This window comes from Ruditapes philippinarum, unplaced genomic scaffold, assembly GCF_026571515.1.
Source record: "Ruditapes philippinarum isolate M1 unplaced genomic scaffold, ASM2657151v2 ctg1341_1_1_1_1, whole genome shotgun sequence".
NCBI classification, from domain to species: Eukaryota; Metazoa; Mollusca; class Bivalvia; order Venerida; family Veneridae; genus Ruditapes; species Ruditapes philippinarum.
This window is the reverse complement of record NW_026860555.1, coordinates 198,032-219,198: the sequence shown is the minus strand read 5'-3', so window position 1 is coordinate 219,198 and position 21,167 is coordinate 198,032. Positions and strand designations below refer to the sequence as shown.

Sequence of the window (21,167 nt, the reverse complement as noted above, 5' to 3'; positions counted from 1 at the left end):
ATTTTTTATGGTATTAAAATGACATTATCAACTTTGAAACATTTTATTTAATTTGTTATCCGTGTTTAGTAAAGATGCCGAGGAATTATTCAAAGTTACAAATTAGATTTTATGAATTATTCAATTGATTGATAATTTAAAAAATGATAAAGAAAAATACAATGTACATGTACATGGTTTAAGAATAAACGATATTATATATTGAAAGATAAACCATAATTTACTGACTTTTTCAAGTTAAGCTTTGACTTATAATCGTCGGTCAATATGACAATTGAATTCTTAAGATTTATTTCACAATTTTAATAAAAAAAGAGTAGTAAAAAACTCAGTATTAAAATAGCGCATAAAACACAAAAAAGAATAAAAGAAAACAATATTCATAATTTTTTTTTTTTTTTTGAATTAAAATTAATAGATATTACAATTATTGTATAATAAACAATTATGCTCAACATGATCAACATGGTAATATAACCAGTGTCATATTTTTACTAACTTAAAGTGTGAACAGATACCTTAAGGGGGTCTTCGCTAATAAGCGATAACATAATAAGGATCTTACAAATGTGTGCTACGTGTTGATCATGCGTTACACATATAGATTATAAATGATTGCATACATGTATATCCGTTGCTATTAATAACCACGATCATAAAGAAATAACAAGTAATATTCTAATCTCTAGCATGCCAATCAAAGTTCATAATGAACAATGTCTTTCGTCCGCTCATTTATAAGTGATATACATTTCTGGTAGTTTATAAGAATATCTTGTCATCATATGTGTACTAGTTCATCTTCACTTGCTGCATTTCTTGCTTGGACGCCCTTTGATGCTTTGCATCAATGCTTTTCTTGTTTAAGTTTGGACTGGAGTCGATCACAATCGATTCAGGTTAGTTTACCCTCTGCAGTCCTGCCGCACATTTTCGGTGTTTTGCTAATAAAATGTTATTATTTATATTGTTCAGAATCGATCGATCACGAAACAATTACATCCCTTGCTTTAAAATGTTTCGCCATCCTTAATTTTGGACCTACCCCACATTTCCGGAATTGTCAGACTGAATCGTTTATACTGAAAAAGATATCGAGTGTCAGTATTCACCGTGTTGCGTATAATACCGAGTTTGTACTCACTTCCTCTGGTCTGAAAGAAATATTTATAACTAACGTTTTTTCATAACGAAGTTGTGCATCTTTTTAAAAAAAAACGAATGCAATGGCCGAACCAAATTTAATGAGAACAATGGTCGAACAATTTTATTGCCTGTCCTATTTCGTCAATTTTTTTTCACCCGAGGTAAGCCAAAATCATCTTTTCTGTTTCGGCACCATATGACCAATTCTGGTGCGCCGTAAACCATACAAACAAACAAAAGCTGAAGGTTGTTTTATCATCCGGACGTTTGATATTTGTCTTAACATATTGATGATAAAGACTATAACTGCCAAATTTACATTTAATTCTTTTTTTTTATTTTTAAATGCATTTGAATAGTCTTTTGCATACCCATTTGAAACTACTATGTGTGCATGAAGCACATGATGTTGTTACCATTTTTAAATAGTTATACAGCGTTGATTTACCAATCATGCTCGGTTTAAAGATCACGTGCTCCGTCATATTTCAAACATGGGTCACGTGACTCTACATGCTTAAAAAATTAATTGCGCTCCAATATCCACGCGGGTTCCATCTCGCACAGATTCAAGATACTCCTATAATTACTCTGCATTACGTGTTTGAAAAGATATGTATAGGTATATGATAAATCCAATTATTTCGTTTTCCCTTACACAATACCCTTGTTCCGATTCAGTCTAAATAAATTACTTTCTTTAATTTCTGTACTATTGTCTGAATGACCGATGGTCAGTTATAACCATAACACTGTTAAATATATATAAGTTTTATTCTAAGTACTAGCTAGAGCATATGTTTACATATAAAAGCATTCTATCAAACTGTTATCAGAGAGACAAATCTACACCGAGTTAAACCCACGTGACTAGAGAGTATATCATATTACACAACAATTTCTATATTGGTTTTCTTCAATATGATATATTAAATTAAATTGTTAACAATAATGCCTCTTTGTTGCCTCGTTGTTTTGTTCTCTCCTGTTTTGTCCGGTGCCCTGCTATGTTCCGGTAGTTTTGTGTTGTTGGAATTTGTTTGGGGATGCATTCATTGACTGTCGCCTTTCCGTGTTGATCTGCATTCATTTGCCTAAAGTCCATTTGTTTTCAAGTTCTAACAGGTTGTTGTTATAATTTTAACATCAATACAAGTGTTGTCGTTGCTGATATTTAGCTCTTCTGCTACTAGTTTATCTGATCGTTCGGCAATCATTTGCAATGAATTCTGCAATTCCTCCTCTGTAAAAAATGATATGTAGCGTGCATCGACCCTAACGCGTACTTCACCAACGCGCTGTTGAAGGCATAATATAATACCATCTAGAAATTCTCCAAAACTTTTGGAACTCATTTTTAAATTGTACATTCTGATGTCGCACAATTGATTCATCGAACCTCTAGGCACTGGGGATACATCAACGCAATTCATATTTCTGATATGCAGTGTCTTTAGTGTGTTAGTGGATCGCAAAACCTCGTTCATATGTATGTTATATTCACCATAACTTTCATCACAGCTTCCAAAATTCAAGTGTTTCAAATTTTGACACTGTATTAAGCAGTCTATTTCTATAAGATCCGTACATAGTATAACACATTTTTTAAGACTGTTTTTCAGATTTTTTATCTTGCAAGTAAATGCATTTTTCTTATCTATTAACAGCAAGTTCTTTATTTTGGTATTTTCTTTAAGATCAATGATATGTCGTTCGTGAGATTTGTTATGCTTTGTTTCGCATTTTATATATTTTAATTCCAGCGATTCCAGTGCAACAGCTTGCTCAACGAGTGATGTGAGTTCTAGATAATCATCATGCGATATTACGCATTTGCAAATTGATAATGAGGTAAGTTTATTTGCCCTTATTCCATTTATATTCATATTGTGCTGCAGAACTGCAGGTTTTTGCATTACTTCAACTATTAAGAAATAGTATGCCTTCGTTAGTTCTTCAGACATTTTTGAAATAATGCAGTTTTCTATAGAAAGAGTCATGATTTTTTCAATGTCAACATTTTTTATGAACCTTGCGGTGTTTGTAAATTCATCCTCTTCTCCGGTTACGACCAATGCATAATGTAAAATGTCTTGAGGTTCAACTTTACTGCTTAAACTATGTTCTAACAAGCATTTCTTCACCAGCTCCTGTATTTGAAATTGTTCTTGAATTTCAAAAAATGTTTCCGATTTACGTGATAAAGTTTTATATATATGTTCGAAAATATAATCAATTAGCTTTGGGGCCAGTCCACATATAAATACGAAAACATTGCTTAATCTTAATATATTTGCTACGTTCGTACAACGCTCAAAAAATTCACATTGTACTTCATGTGTTTCGTTTTGGCTAATGACTACGTGCAAGGCAACAAAATATTCAAGAAACGATGTGTGTATAAATGAAAAGCGGAAAGTTTTGTTTGGAAAGAACATTTGTTGGTGATGTAGCATTCCAGTTTTAAGCAAATATGTTAGTTTATCACCTGAACAATAGCTTTCTACATCTGTTTGACAAATAGGTGCATTGCCCATGTCAAATGCTATTCTACTTAAATTAGAGATAGCCAATCGGTTTTCATGTGATATTTTATATTTTTCAAGCATTTCAGGTAAATGTATACTTGCAATCTTATCACACTCGACATGTGTGCTGCTTTCAAATTTCGAACTATGCCATTCGAACATGATGTTTATGATACTACTATAGGTTGCGCTCACATTCGTCTGCTCAATATCGAAACCATTCGTTAACATCCATACTAAACAAGAAAGCAACATTGGCGTTTTTAATTTATGCACTTCTGTCAATTTTTTTACCTTTTCTAAAATATCAGTTTTTGTTGTTTCCTTACAATAATGATTTTCGCAGTACTTTTGTATCATATACTCAACTGAAGTAACACCCAAAAGATTCACCTCTAAATCTCTATCACTTTTACGCATACGAAGAATTCCAGTAGCATTTGGTCGAGAAGTTACCATGACTGTAGATTGTGATAGTCTGCTTAATACTGGACAACCATACATATAATGTAATGGCCGAGAATCAATGCTTTGAGGGAGTTTCCATTCATCAAGTCCGTCTGCTAGTAAAATACATTTATGAGAGTCTTTCTCGAAAACTTCATCTATTATATTGTCAATATTGAACTCCTGGTAGTATGTCTTGATCATCTCTTGATAGTTGTCGATTTCTTCTGAAACTGCCCATAATGGTAAATAAAATACAAAATCATAGTTCCTCATTTCTCTGATAATGTTTTTAAACTCATTTGATTTTGTATTTGACTCATCTCTGTTTTCTGCTACCGAATTGCACCAAGATTGAAGGAAAAACAGACAAAGGGACGTTTTTCCGCTTCCAACATGACCTATCACGAAAACTCTTTTAGCGCCTCTGCGATTCTTTCTTAATAAATCTGATAGATTTATATCTCTTCCAAATACTTTTTGTGATTCTTCAATATTTGGCTCGACATATATGTCTGCAATGTTAATTACATTGTCTCTTTGATCGAATGGACAGAGAGAGGTTTTGACATAGCAGTCATTGTACAAGCCAATAAGGTGTTGTTGCAACTCTGAAAAGAAATTTTAAAAAATCGTGTAGTTTTTTCTGTTTTTATTTAGATCTAAAAAGCTTTAAGTTACAATTTCTGGCGGCTAAATGTGTTAAAGGGTTACAAGTTTTAATTACCTGTATATGACTCTAATGCAATGTAGTTTTACAAGAATTGTATAAAATACAAGATAAAATTACATAGTGTTACCTTTTTTCTGTTTCTGATTATTAAGATCTTTCCTGGTCATTGCAAGTTTCTCAGACTCTTTACGAATATTCTCAAGAGCATTTAGTCTCTGGTCATGAACATTTAGTCTCTGCAAAAATAGATTTATTTATTAAAATGACTTAAATTTGTTATGTATCGATTATTCTGAAGAAGGAATACTCCTTGTGCCGGTACCAGCGGGTGTGAAATGTAACACTATTCATAACCTGTCCTAAACAAACTTGATAAAATGGAGTCTGAAATGTTCATCATTTTGTAAAATGTTGTGTAGATTGCTCTCGAAGTATATATGCTTTTTAAATTATTTCACTGTATAACGTAATAAATTCAACATGAACCCTTAATTCTTTGTAATAGTAAGTAAATCAATATCAACTACTGCATAAAGCACTACATAACATAAATATTAGATATAATATAAATGATTTATATACTTAGTCTTACTGATTCGTGAGAATCCACTTTCTTTTGAATATCATCAATATTATTAAGCATATCCGTTTCTCTTATTTTCAGTCGTTCAATTTCTGATTTGACAAAGGCGATAGCGTCATCCAGAGATTGAATTTCTTCTGTTGTTGATACATGAAAGTCTATTTTCTTCAACTAAAATCATTATATTAAATTATATTTGTGTGTAAGGCAGCAACAGCAAGTAAGAAATTGTATTTTTATCAAGCAATAGTTAAATCTTCATTTCCGTTAACATTGATCTAAAAATAGGCTGAAATACAAAGTGGCAAAATAAGATACACTAAATTGTTTACAAAATGGAATCAGCGTTTTACATAAAAAAGGTTTTCTTTGCTTTATAAATTTTCTTTTCCATAAAGGAGAGTACTTGTACTTAATGGGTGAAATGGGCGGGTAGAATTGAAAAGTTGGAGTCTTTGAACGCCACAAAAAGTTCATAGTTAAAACAAAATATTCGGCATTCTCCTCGATATGACAAAATTCACAAAAACCGGAGTCAGCAAAGTGATTTCTATATAGATCATGATTCAAATTACACATCTATTTCTTAAACGTGCATGGTAAACAGATATTAATCTTTCTCCAATTAAAAAATATTTAGGAACATTGGTGGGTTTGAATTTATCCTTTACTTTTGTTTTGATGTGTCACGTATATCATTATCAAGACTATTCCATGTCGATATTGCTGACGGTATAAATGATCTAGAAAATATTTCTGTTCGTCTTACTATTGTTACATAATTATCATTATATTGGCTACTTTCTGATACAATATTTGGGGGAAAGGTGTCCAGATAACTTGGAAGCTCCTAATTTTTAGCTTTATACGTAATTGATAATTTTGCATGAAACGGTGATGTGCTAACGAGACCCAACCTATTTCGTGCATAAGTCTTTCTATAGACACTGAGCAAGTCAAACCAGTTACTAAGCGCGCAGCTTCGTATTGCATTTTTCTTTTTCATATAAGGTACAACTGTTCCAAATAAGACTAGCATATTCTAAGGTCTCATGTAGGAAATATAAATTTGATTTAACGTCTTTCTTAGATGAAGATTAAGTTATATTATTAAAGTTCCATCATCACTTAAGGTTAATCGCGGGTGCTTGTGTTGGGTGTAATTAAGTTGAACTGTGTTAAAGTACAAGAAAAAGTGTGTTTCATTTTTTTTTAAATAATGCTTCGGTCTTATTAGGATTTTAAAGGAGACAAGCCATTGGTTTGCCCATTTAGTAAAAGTCAATATTTAGAGTCATCTCTATAAATTCTGAATCTTCGCTCGCTACTGCCAAAGAGCTATCACCTGCAAAAGGACAAGTCAAACTGAGTATGTAGTAGGTTTTCGTGGGTGTCATTGACGTAAATCAAAAAGAGAAGAGGACCAAGCATTTATGATTTTTTTTATTTAAGAGCAACCAACAAAAACCTCACATTTCCGTTTACTTGTTTAAATATTGAATATTGCCTAAGCCAGTGCTAGGGGCGTGGAGGGTACCTCGCAATTAGCACCGCCGTCCATGAACGGACTCTTCACAAAGTACATTTTAAACTAAACAGAACTTTTAAATGGTAACTAAATTTTTTATGCTCCCCGAAAAAATTTCGGGGGAGCATATAGTCGCCGCCTTGTCCGTCCGTCCGTCCGGCCGTCCGTCCGTCTTTCCGTCCGTCCGTCCGTCCGTCCGTCCGTCCGTCCCCTTTTCTTGTCCGGGACATAACTTTGAAACAACAAGAGGTATCAACATGAAACTTTGTAGGTAGATAGATCTCATTGAGTAGGTGTGCAGTGCACAAGAACCGTAACTCTGCCTTGCCTAATTTTTGAATTATTCCCCTTTGTTTATTTTTACACTTTGAACTTTGTCCGGGACATAACTCTAAAAGTATAAGAGGTATCAACATGAAACTTTGTAGGTAGATAGATCTCGTTGAGTAGAAGTGCAGTGCACAAGAACCGTAACTCTGCCTTGCCTAATTTTTGAATTATCCCCCTTTGTTTATTTTACACTTTGAACTTTGTCCGGGACATAACTCTAAAAGAATAAGAGGTATCAACATGAAACTTTGTAGGTAGATAGATCTCATTGAGAAGGTGTGCAGTGCACAAGAACCGTAACTCTGCCTTGCCTAATTTTTGAATTACCCCCCTTTGTTTATTTTACACTTTGAAATTTGTCCGGGACATAACTCTAAAAGTATAAGAGATATCAACATGAAACTTTGTAGGTAGATAGATCTCATTGAGTAGAAGTGCAGTGCACAAGAACCGTAACTCTGCCTTGCCTAATTTTTGAATTATCCCCCTTTGTTTATTTTACACTTTGAACTTTGTCCAGGACATAACTCTAAAAGTATAAGAGGTATCAACATGAAACTTTGTAGGTAGATAGATCTCATTGAGTAGGTGTGCAGTGCACAAGAACTGCAACTCTGCCTTGCCTAATTTTTGAATTATCCCCCTTTGTTTATTTTACACTTTGAAATTTGTCCGGGACATAACTCTAAAAGTATAAGAGGTATCAACATGAAACTTTGTAGGTAGATAGTTCTCATTGAGTAGGTATGCAGTGCACAAGAACCGTAACTCTGCCTTGTCTAATTTTTGAATTATCCCCCTTTGTTTATTTTACACTTTGAACTTTGTCCGGGACATAACTCTAAAAGTATAAGAGGTATCAACATGAAACTTTGTAGGTATATAGATCTCATTGAGTAGGTGTGCAGTGAACAAGAACCTTAACTCTGCCTTGCCTAATTTTTGAATTATCCCCCTTTGTTTATTTTTTACACTTTGAACTTTTTCCGGGACATATTTCTTAATGTATAAGAGATATCAACATGAAACTTTGTAGGTAGATAGATCTCATTGAGTAAGTTTGCAGTGCACAAGAACTGTAACACTGTCTTGCCTTCTTTTGTAGTTATTGCCCTTTGTTCATTTTGACACTTTGAACTTTGTCTGGGACATTATTCTAAAATTATAAAAGATATCAACATGAAACTTTGTAGATAGATAGGTCTCATCGGGTGGAAGTGCAGTGCTTAAGAATCATTACTCTGCCTTGCCTTATTTTGAAGTAATTGCCCTTTGTTTATTTTTACTTTTTGACTTTTGTCCTGGACATTACTTTAAAACTATTAGAGATATCAACATGAAACTTTGTAGGTAGCTAGATATAATTGGATAGAACTGCAACGCTTCAAGAACCTAAACAAAGCCTGGTGTAATTTTGGAGTTATTGCCCTTTGTTCATTTTTTTTATACTTTCCTGTGTCCAGAACCTTCTCGGGGAGCATCACCCGGTTCAACCGGTTCTTGTTAAAAGTTGTTGTTTTAACCTCTGACGGCAATCTTGATCAGCAGACCGAAACCATTTGAGTATAATCCACCGGCCATTTGTCTATAGTTTTTTTTTACAAAAAAAAAATATATATAGACCCAATAGTTCAGGAGGAGATGAAAACTTCCCAAGTATCATCCATGTATAGTTACATCAAAATCTACCTAATAGTTAAGAAGGGCGTGAGGTTTTAAAGGTTTTTTCTTATTCTTAGGAATGGCAGCCATTTTATTCAGCATTTAAGCAACTTCACCAATGATCGTTTCTATACAGTTTTATAAATATATGTTGGGCGACTGAAGACATTTTTCTATCTTAAGCTCAGACGGCCATCTTGTTTGGCAAACCGGAACCATTTGATCAATTATAATAGACGACTATCTAAGGACCATCCCTTTTTAGTTTTATCAAAATCTATACCCTATAGTTAAGGTAAAGTTTTTTTTCTTATTTTAGCCCTGGTGGCAGTCTTGTTCGCCAGACCGGAACCATTTAGCAAACTAAACATTCCTGTAAAATTTTATAAAATTTACTTAATAATTAGGAAGAAGGTACGAAAAAAATAAACTCCTACGTAGGAGATAAAACAAGAGGGCCATGATGGCCCTAGATCGCTCACCTGAATTATCAAACTCATCCAAACAATTACCTAGACAAGCATTCTGACCAAGTCTCATGACAGGTGAGTCAAAAATGTGACCACTACAGTGTTAACAAGGATTATCCATATTTGAGCAGTGCGACCTAGTTTTTTACCCAGGTGACACATATTCAAACTTGACCTAGAAATCATCAAAACAAACTTTCAGACCAATTTCCAGGATACTTGGATCAAAACAGTAGCAACTAGAGTGTTAACAAGATTTTTCTATTTTTAGCTCCGGTGACCTAGTTTCACATGCGATTTCGAACTCATCCAAGCAATTACCTAGACAAGCATTCTGACCAAGTTTGATGATAATGGAGTCGAAAATGTGACCACTAGAATGTTAACAAGGTTTTTCCATATTTGGGCGGTGTGACCTAGTTTTTCATCCAAGATGACCCATGTTCGATCTTGACTTAGAAATCATCAAAACAAACTTTCAGACCAATTAACAGAATATTTGGATCACAACAGTAGCCACTAGAGTGTTAAAGATTTTTCTATTTTTAGCTCCTGTGACTTAGTTTTTCATCCGAGATGTCCCATGTTCGATTTATTCCCAGCAATGACCTAGACAAGTTTCCTGACCAAGTTTGATGACAATTGAGTCAAAATTGTGACCACTAGAGTGTTAACAAAGTTTTTCTATTTTTAGCTCCTGTGACCTAGTTTTTCATCCGAGATGACCCATGTTCGAACTCATTCGAGTTATTACCTAGACAAGCATCTTGATCAAGTTTGATGATGATTGATGCAAAAATGTGACCGCTAAAGTGTTAACAAGGTTTTTCTATTTTTAGCTCCGGTGACCTACTTTTTCATCCGAGATGACCCATGTTCGAACTCATCCAAGCTATCAACTAGATAAGCATCCTGACCAAGTTTGATGATGATTGATGCAAAAATGTGACCGCTAGAGTGTTAACAAGGTTTTTCTATTTATAGCTCCGGTGACCTAGTTTTTCATCCGAGATGACCCATATTCGAACTCATCCGAGCTATTATCTAAACAAGCATCCTGACAAAGTTTGATGATGATTGGGTCAAAAATGTGACCACTAGAGTGGTCACAAGGTTTTTCTACTTTTAGCTCCTGTGACCTAGTTTTTCATCAGAGATGACCCATGTTCGAACTCATCCAAGCAATTGACTAGAAAAGCATTCTGACCAAGTTTGATGATGATTGGTTCAAAAATGTGACCACTAGAGTGTTCACAAGGTTTTTCTTTTTTTAGCTCCGGTGACCTACTTTTTCATCCGAGATGACCCATGTTCGAACTCATCCGAGCTATCACCTAGACAAACATCCTGACCAAGTTTGATGAAGATTGGGTCAAAAATGTGACCTCTAGAGTGTTCACAAGGTTTTTCTATTTTTAGCTCCTGTGACCTAGTTTTTCATCCGAGATGACCCATGTTCGAACTCATTCGAGCTATTACCTAGACAAGCATCTTGATCAAGTTTGATGATGATTGATGCAAAAATGTGACCGCTAAAGTGTTAACAAGGTTTTTCTATTTTTAGCTCCGGTGACCTACTTTTTCATCCGAGATGACCCATGTTCGAACTCATCCAAGCTATCAACTAGATAAGCATCCTGACCAAGTTTGATGATGATTGATGCAAAAATGTGACCGCTAGAGTGTTAACAAGGTTTTTCTATTTATAGCTCCGGTGACCTAGTTTTTCATCCGAGATGACCCATATTCGAACTCATCCGAGCTATTATCTAAACAAGCATCCTGACAAAGTTTGATGATGATTGGGTCAAAAATGTGACCACTAGAGTGGTCACAAGGTTTTTCTATTTTTAGCTCCTGTGACCTAGTTTTTTCATCAGAGATGACCCATGTTCGAACTCATCCAAGCAATTGACTAGACAAGCATTCTGACCAAGTTTGATGATGATTGGTTCAAAAATGTGACCACTAGAGTGTTCACAAGGTTTTTCTATTTTTAGCTCCGGTGACCTACTTTTTCATCCGAGATGACCCATGTTCGAACTCATCCGAGCTATCACCTAGACAAACATCCTGACCAAGTTTGATGAAGATTGGGTCAAAAATGTGACCTCTAGAGTGTTCACAAGGTTTTTCTATTTTTAGCTCTTGTGACCTAGTTTTTCATCTGAGATGACCCATGTTCGAACTCATCCGAGCTTTAAACTAGATAAGCATCCTGACCAAGTTTGATGATGATTGAGGCAAAAATGCGACCGCTAGAGTGTTCACAAGCAATTGTGGACGGCCGGACGGACGACGGACGACGGACATTCATCGATCCTAAAAGCTCACCCTGAGCAAGCTCAGGTGAGCTAAAAAAAAACCTAATTAGGAGTTTGTAACTCCTACGTAGGACTTTTAAACTCCTACGTAGGACTTTGTAAGTCCTACGTAGAACATTATGAATTGGCACCAGGACGCTTCCGTAAGAAGGTCGTTTTGGTTTTTTTCTGGTTTTTTTTTTTTTTTTTTTACTCTAGTACTCTAGTGGCCACCTTATTCTGTAAGGCGGAACAATTTTATCAATTTTAGGAAAGGGCTACCTAATGACATTTCTGCAAAGTTTAATCAAAATATATTGGGCGGTTGAGGACAAAATGTCATATATACGTCACTGTGAGAATACTATTTTTAAATGCTCACTCGATGAAATTAAATTTCATCTTACACAGAAACAAACAAATATCCTATATATCTTCGAAAGCGCACTGAAAAAAAAACACATAAAATATATACCTCCTTCAGGCGTTTCTTTGCTCTTTCTATTTGCACTTTTGTGCAACCCAGTTCGTCCGGTTTGAGATTATCTAGAACAGCGATTAAGTCTAAAATATACCCATTCAACTTCTCTGTACTGAGACCTTTTGAAGAATGATGTATATCATTTCTCACCTTTAATGCCTGAAATAAAAATAATAATGATCAATATCATCATTATTCCCCTTAACCATATCAATATTTTGTAAATCAAGCAAAATCTTACATCAGTTCTATGCAATCAGTTTTCTTAACCATTTGAAGAAGGCCCCTCTTCACTTCCAAAATGCAAAATTAAAACTGAATGGAATAAAAAAAAAATATATTTCTTTGACTACTGAAGCGTCATTACAACAAAATTATAAAGTATATTTGAATAGCCTAAAATATTCAAAGTTCTTCACAACTTCTTGAAATCAGAACTAGATAAACATTTTATATAAATATATATATAAAATAAATATCTATTTATTAAAAAAAAAGAAAAATATTAACTGTAAATTGACTTTCGCGAATTGTGTTAATACTACACTTCTCCTTGAAAATAATGCTCAAACTTCACAACTTAGAGAAAATTTGCGCTTCACCGCCATAACTTAAGGATTTGTTTTCAGCTAAACAAAATTCCTGAAGAATTATTGGTTACTTAGATACATGTAACATGTTTAAATACATGTCAATTGTTGTTGTTGTTGTTGTTTTATTATCATTCACTGACTGCTTTAAAATATTTAATTTAATAAGCGTTTGAATGAATGTTATACGTGTACCTGTGCAAAAACATGCGGTTGCTTAATTTCATCTTTCTTCTTGCCAACAGTTACTCTTTCAGGTGGTTGCTCGAGAATACAATGCAGTCCTGAATTACACAGAAGGATATGTATCAAGCCAGAAAAATCAATTTCAGAAATGTTCATTTTTTCCAGGTATCCCGGTGTCCGAATGAAACATTTTCCAAATTCAACATGATTATACCTTTCAGCATCAGGTTTTTGATGCATCTTTAATTTAGAATTTGGCCAATTTTTAGTCTTAAACAAGTGATTTTCGATGACTTTATTTTTGATATGTTGATATTTATCGGGTTTTTTTTCGGCATGTACTTCCAATAGCCTTTCATAGCCTTCCAAGATTTGTTCATACTGGCGTTTTAAGGGTGTATCCGTTCTATTGCACAATACCGTCTGTACAGTGCGCAAACCAATTTCTGCCTTTATCCAATTTTTATATTCTTCGTCATTAAGCGTTTTAAACACATACTCTGACATAATTTACTTGACTGTCTATCCTGAAAAAAAATGAAACGTTCATGAGTTACTGTTTAATTTTAGTTCAATAGAGAGAATTAAGGAATCCCTAAAGAACGTGCAAAACTTTAGAAATTGAAAATGTTGCAGGATCGGTTCGACTGAGCATGTTCATGGACGGTACTGTCAAGTGCAAACTATTTTACACGCCCCCTAACCCCAGCTTAAGCAGATTAACATTTAATTAAGGTTATGCTGAAATTTTGAATTTAGAAACGTCCGCAGATGTGTTCATACGGCGGTTATCATAGAACCTACAATGTGACACGTAAGTGCCATTCCAAGAAAAGCAACGTATTGTCCACAACGGATAAACTAAATAAACGTGCAATGTCTTGCTACACGATTGCAAGCTCCTGCTACTTCCAATCACTGTACATTTTTTTGGGAGCCTGTATCGACGAAATCAATCACGTAACTTCAAGTAAGTAGACATTCCCACTGCCTAGTTTAACAAGTACATTTGTATAAACAAATGTAACATTCGGAGGAGAAAATAAAGCCTTTCTCATGAACCTTTTCTCTATAACTTTAGCGATAGAGAACTTGATTTTTCCTATGAACACTTCATCAAAAATATATCACTGTAATTTAGATTGCATTAGAAATATTAATGAAATGAAAAGAATCGTTAAAAGATAATAACGACATGGAAATAGCTCTTTGTAATGTTATCTGATATAAGGGCCTATCAGTTATTAATGTGCTCTCTCTCTCTCTCTCTCACGCACGCGCACGCGCACCAACACGCACACACACACCCTATATATAGTACACAGTTTCGGTCGTTTAGTTCCGAATTGGCCAGAGTTTGAAATACATTTGTGTATACAAATAAGAGACCATTTTGTAATTGAAGTGGATATTTGAGCTTCTAAATATGTAAAGTTGCTATATTTCAAGTTTCAGTGGCTAGTATTGTGTTTCAGTTATCAAGTAAAATTGATTTAAGTGGTGTTTGACCCATTCATTTCGGGGAGTATCTGTCAGATTCGAATGTATGATTCAAAAGCTAGTCCGAAAATCAGTGCTTCAATTTAAAGGGTATGCAATAGTGGTAAAATTTATTGCATGGTTCCCCGTTTGGATTTTATTTTCAGATTTTGCATTTTTTAAGAAGAAAGAAACAATGTAGCATCTGATTTAATTTTTTTAATTTGATATATTATTCATAGTTTTCAAATAGGCGAAATTCGCTATATTTTTTCATTAATTTTCGCGACAAAAACAATGAAAAACACAGGGCTATGTGCCAGAAAACTAGAAGGCGGACATGTTTTTTAATTGTTTGCTGTTAGATACATATGTATATGTTAATAATTATGAAATGCATTTATTTCAGGTGTGTGATTACAGACTTGTGTGTAAGGTTTTGATTGTGACGCAGTCAATGTATGTATGTATTCTAGGCTTAATGAGGGTCCATCCGCCCTTTCAGGCACTGAGAGTACGGACCCCGGACATGTCACCATTCATGTCCTTAAATGTTACTATCAACCGTACGGTGACCTATAAATTTTGAATTCAGTAATTCACTGAATGATACTAAATATGTATGCAAGTCGATTTTTGTGATGATACAATTTTGATGCACGGGAGGCCAATGAGACCATTATATGCATCATGGAGAAAAATATAAAAAATGAGCTTGATTGATCGATAAGATTATGCAACTCGGACTGATACCTGACACATATTTTCTGTATGCACGACCGACATGCACGAACATTCTTTCCAGGTTTTAACAAGCGAATTTGAGTGGAATCGCCATTAAATTTTGTATAATAATAATAATGAGAATATCCGAAGACTGGTGAAATATTAAATACATAAAAACACTTAGTAAGATTCAGCAAATGATATAGAACAGATCGTTGTTTACTTTTTTGCCTTTTTATTGAGGATAGCTTTAGTAAAAGGGGGTCTTGACTCCATTCTATATCATTCTTCGCAGACAATATGAAGTTGGCTCATATGACTATATTTGTTGAGTTGGTGGCCAGGTATCTTTCATATTCTTTAGGAATATATCTCATATGGGGTTGCGATGTGAAAGGACTGAAATGTTTGGTTTAATGGCCTTGGCTTGTCCAACGTTTTGTTAAGTTGGCTCATATGGGACCTGTAGTGTTTCATATGAATAGGTCTGTAGGCATACTTAATGGCCTTAAAGTGTCCAACCTCATATTATCTGTTAGCTTCTTCTTACAAAATTAAAAGTAAACTTTAAATTACAAAAAGCATGTTATTTTGGGTTGTAAATGTTTTCATCTAGAGAGTAAGTTACATATACTTATTCCAAGTGATAAACTAGACTGACACAATATCATGCAATAATATAGGAAAACAACAAGCTAGTAAATGAACACACTAAATGTACAAAACTCATGATCCCGTGTCAGCCTTAACACCAAAATGACTATTATCTCTGCCTGTTAGCCATCCTGGTGCATTGTTTCACTTTAAATATTTTTATTAAATTAATTGTATAATTGAATATGTTTTTGAGCTAATTACTGGTAAAATATTATTCAACACTATCCCAGGCATGCAATATTATATGAGCTACGTCACGACAAAACCAACACAGTGCGTCCGCGACCAACATGGATCCAGACGCAGTCAATAACTGTTGTTTGCCCATATATTCCATAAGTTTACGTGAAATAAAATGCATTGTTCAACTGATGGATTAAGCGTTTGTTCAAATCTAAAGCCAATCTTTAAAGCCATATCAAATGCTCATCATTCGACGAGTTCAATTTCTAAATCATTTACTTCACTATGTCTTTGCGATCTTACCGATGACTTGTTTGAACTTTGGATTTTGTAAATGTTTGGACGCATTAAAATCTTATATTTTCACAATAATAAAGGGACCTATTGTTTGAAGAGATAAATTTTATGTAAGATACCTTAATAATCTGACCCTTTTAAACATCTAATCACAGTTTAAAGATTTCAACTTTCGTTTTTGTTTTCCTGTAGCATAACAATTCTATAAGAAAACGAGATAACTCAAATATATTTACGTACCACAACTGAATAATCCAATTATTCAAATCTTTTAAAATATCAAGTGATTTATTTCAACTTTTACAGCTCTATGTTTAAGTGTATAATGTTTTCCTTATCCAATTTTAAAAGTTGTCGCCATGTTGGTAGTGAATTGTGAGAGGATCTGACTCAATCGTAACTTTTCGGTCCTTTCCGTTAAAATTTTTAGGTCATCGGCAAAGTGTTCTATTTAAATCATGTTTATTTATCGTGTGTGTTAGACAGCTTAAATCGTGGGTTAAACTTCTTAAACGCTTAAACTATTATTGAATGAGCGTCCCAATTACCGCGTAACTCTTTTGATTTTTCCTCTCTTTTTTTAAATCATCTGGATAACAAAACTAACTTTTTGTGTTTTTTACACCTTTTATGTAAATATAATCAATTGTATTCCAACGTTTGCGTCAATGTATAAGGACCACATAATATAGGCAATTAACCAACAAGACACAAAACATGGGAAGTCCCAGATTAAAGCTTCACAATATATTGATTTCTGAAACAAAAAATTGTCATACAATAAAAAACAACAAACAAAAAAGTTTAAATTTTCATAATTCAATATTAATTTTGATGGTGGTTTTGTAACTTGACATTGTGTGATCTACTCTATATATTATTGCAATTGTTTTCTATATATACAATAGAAATTGGAATTCTCTACTTATATATATTAACTGCAAATATATGATAAAATATTCTTTAAGAATAAACAGTACAGTGCCAGACGTTGTCAATCAAAGTGTGCTATTTTAAACTGAACTTCAGATATTTGGTTTGAACATATTTTTCATTCAGTTACATATACACATGTTAATAATTTACAATTTTAAGCAGAAAGGAATTGGACCGAGAGCTACAATAGCTCATGGTAGTCCCTTCCTTAAACAATAGCAATATGTTCATATATAATACATTGCTTATTATAATTTTAATTAAACCCTATACAGAGCGAAAATAAAGAAAGATTCAATAACAAATTAAACAAATATATGTTACTAACTGGTGGAAAATAATAAAGAGGAGGAGTTTTGCGGATGTTTCTATATAAAACAACGTAATATTTACAATCGTTTTGGTAAGAACTTCATGTATGGAAAAGGGAAGTTAAGTTATGTGAACAATGTGTTGTATGACAACTAGTCAAGTTAAATGTTAGATTTAGTAATTCTTATAAATTCATCTGGATGATGTTTGTCATATTTTATCGCATTATTACGTGTATTTTAGACTATCATTGTTGATTTAAAATCAGTTTATTAAATGTTGATCAAGGATGTAGCCAGACATCTGGTAGTACTGGACTTGAGACTGGATGTTTTTACTTAACTTTACTTATGATAGATATAATCTATGGAACGGTATTATGGTATTAGAGTCCAATATACAAATGTATGTTTAAATATTCTTTAGAAATAAGCACGCCTGGTAATATATGTATGAGTGGTAAATGATAACTGCGGGTTGTTTTCAAAGCTTAGGTTTCCAATTAATCTGAAATAGAGGTATATTTTGATAAGCATCTGATAATCTGTGTGAACTTTCAGGGTAGACCACTGTTTTATCATATACTTTTGCATTATTTACCGCCTTTGGAAAAGTGCAGCTTTGTCGAAAGATACGAGAACTGGTCCTAAAATAAAGTCATGGGTTCTTTAAATCTTGAAAAATATACAGAATATACAAAGAATATACAGAAATTTTGCTGACTTAATAGAATGAACACATGACGGGTGTTATTTCTGTTTTCGTGTTGCTAATATACACTTTTACCCTAAAAGACATGTTTTGTTCTCAGTGGAGAGAACTATAGCATTACGTTTTCTTAAGTATATGTAGATTACTTGCCCCTGTGAAACTTTGCAAAAAGAACTGTTGACCGGGTGATACTCATTTCCAAGATGATAGATCGAAATAACACAGTGTACTTTGTCACATTAGGCTGTGTATTAATAAGTTTACGTGAGGTATAATAATTGAAAGTACTGTATCTCGCTGACATTTTCAGAGCACATTTGTTGTTTTGCAGTATGTTCAGAACGCTATACACAAAATGAAAAATGACTAGCAAAAAAAAAAAGAAAATGCGATTGAAAAGGGGTCTGTTTGCAAGGTAAGTTGCTGATCGGTAAAAAAAACTTTCAATAGATATTCATCGGGAAGAGTGCGAAATTTATGGGTATAGTCAGGGTATAGTCAAATGTACTATACATATGCGAAGCTTAATTCTAAAACAGAAAACAGCAGCTTAAAGATGCTGCATGGATATATCTAGGTCATCCTGCAAGAACTACGACAAAAATCTCAACATTTGGGAACATGGTGAGACAGTTGGACCTTAAATTATGATAAACTTGTAGTTACACGAGTTCTCTATTTTGAAATAAAAGGCATCTTTACCTATAGAAGATAAATGCCAGCCGGATACCACATCTTTTTCCGGATTTCAGCCAAAAGAGAATCCGATCAGAAAAGCCTAAAAATATACAAAAGATATAACATGCAAGCGTTTGAAAATACGGTTAATTTTAATTAGAATTGTTTTTACTTCTTTGAACCCGAATGTAAGGGTTCGTGTTTCACGTCAGTATTGTTATTCTTTGCTGGGCCTCCGGAATAAATTATTCCAGTACATTTAGAGTAGAATATTGAATACCGCATAAGCCGCCAGCATTTGTAAGGGGGCGTGAGATATGTTGATACATGTGTATAACTACATTATCTCTCATGAACAGACTCGATCAAGTCCAGTCTGAAATTTTCATTTTGTTCTTCTCATTGCTTCAAAAAGAGTTCCTCTTCTTCGACACAGTAGGTGTCAAGTGACGCATTGCAGGTGTAAAAATGGCCACATACTTCACTACAGTGTTGTTACATTTTTCTGGTCCTTCGGGATCATTTAGTACCGCTTCATACGGTGCTAGGGATATGAGAGATGTTGCATGTTTAATTATCTCACATGAAAAGACTCTGACCGTGTCTTTTTTTGCCTCCCCTTTTCCACATTTTTCCTAATCCAGTTTCGGCCACCAAAAACGAAAAAATGCTATTCGGTCTGCAATTTAACTAAAAATGAGTGTCTCAATAGCAGAGTACGACCTGTGCTGTAGATAGTGACAGATGGCAAGTATTTTGAAGGACAGAAGTTAAAATGGCCATTATTTATAATAGATTCAATAAGGTGCATTCTTTTGGATTATCTCTCGTTATTTTAGATTCCAGTTATTTCGTGAAAGTTTAAATGTTATTCTGTTTGCAAAAAAAAATGATTAATATGCTTATAGAATGATTATCACAAACTTTGAAAATTATGAAAAAAATCGTTACACTTTTAATATCGGAGTAAAGAAGGTGGTGATAAACAAGGCAACTCATCTCATAGTTTCAATAGAACAAAGCGTCACGTGTATACTCAAACATTTCTAAAACCATTTTATTTTCTTATGCCTAGATGCGCACGGCTTTAATTTTTAACCTGGAAAACAATGTAAAACGAGATAAGTTTTTCGTCGACGGTGCCAAACTTTTGCCGGCGCTCGTGAAATAGTCTTCGAGTATAGTGCTCCAGCTTGAATACTGTATAATCATCTTTAGGATATGTTAACTGCTTTATTTTAATATGTCTTTTCAGGTCCTGTCTATGATAAACAGGCTTCATCTCATTTAGTGTATATCTGTTCTTTTACTTGGGGACCACATGCCGCTTTTCGTGGAATGACATGTGTGACTTAATTGTGTTACATAGAAGGATCCATGAAAATCGAACCCATGAAAACGGCAGAATGAGCACATCAGTTCAAAATTGATCATATTCAAATGTTCAATTCCGCTTTCGTCGGTGTTTGTGGTGACAGTACATTGTAGTTACAAATAGGTTCAGCCAAACCGAGCCTGCAACATTTTCAATTTATTTTTTTAGCGTTCTTTATGGATTAAATTGTCTTAATTTTCGTCGTCGGACCTTTTAAGTTGATATTTTGCTGCATTGTCTTCCTTCAAAACATTGAGTACTTTTGTTTACTTTATGAACATTTGGTTTGCTTTTTATGTGTATCTATACGATCATTTCTGTATTTTACTTCTTTCCCCTTTAGTAACAATACCATTAATGAATTGTAAGAATTTTGCTTGGCGGGAATTCATTTTATTTACATTGTCTTGTTCAAGAGGTACATGTTGGGGCATGCTTTCTGTGACCATGTGGGAGAGATCTACACGATAAAACATCTTGTACAAATGTATTTAGTTTTGGGGCACCTCTAAACATTGCTGAATCAAACTATACAAAATAAATAATTGAAACATGTTTATACTTTTCATAATATATAGAGAGACACATTTAGTCTTAGCAAAAAGTTGAGTAGTATAATCATGTACAGTTATGTACCGTATTACAATCTGAACTCGAGATATTTAATATAAGACCTACTGGTTTTGTTACCTTTAAAGTAATATATATTCAGGACCAAAGTTGAGAATTGTCTTATTATATGATACCAAGTTCGAGAGAAATCCAAATGTGTAATGAATAAAAAAAAACAGTGTTAACTTTAATTTATGTCACTCTTGTCGTTTGAGACAAGCCTAACATTAAAGTTCTATCTATGACTTCACCTTGATGTCTGATATTTGCATTA

At 33.8% G+C, this 21,167-nt stretch overlaps 1 protein-coding gene across 1 annotated transcript; it reads right to left on the bottom strand.

The window, feature by feature from the left end:
• Nucleotides 1–1,857: 1,857 nt before the first annotated feature.
• On the bottom strand, nucleotides 1,858–16,651 carry LOC132760595 (uncharacterized). The gene is made up of 6 exons (XM_060752603.1): nucleotides 16,510–16,651; nucleotides 12,937–13,454; nucleotides 12,146–12,310; nucleotides 5,387–5,548; nucleotides 4,922–5,030; nucleotides 1,858–4,732 (listed from the first exon to the last, which is right to left on the bottom strand). The coding sequence occupies exons 2-6, from the start codon at nucleotides 13,432–13,434 to the stop codon at nucleotides 2,265–2,267; spliced, it is 3,402 nt and encodes a 1,133-aa protein (XP_060608586.1). The 5' UTR covers nucleotides 13,435–13,454; nucleotides 16,510–16,651; the 3' UTR covers nucleotides 1,858–2,264.
• Between the last annotated feature and the right edge of the window lie 4,516 nt (nucleotides 16,652–21,167).

Coding starts and splice junctions, on each gene's coding strand:
- LOC132760595 (XM_060752603.1), bottom strand. CDS start 13,434: ATGTCAGAGTATGTGTTTAAAACGCTTAATGACGAAGAATATAAAAAT. Junction 12,311..12,936: donor AACCGCATGTTTTTGCACAG/GTACACGTATAA, acceptor TTTTTATTTCAG/GCATTAAAGGTGAGAAATGA. Junction 4,733..4,921: donor TAATCAGAAACAGAAAAAAG/GTAACACTATGT, acceptor ATTTCTTTTCAG/AGTTGCAACAACACCTTATT.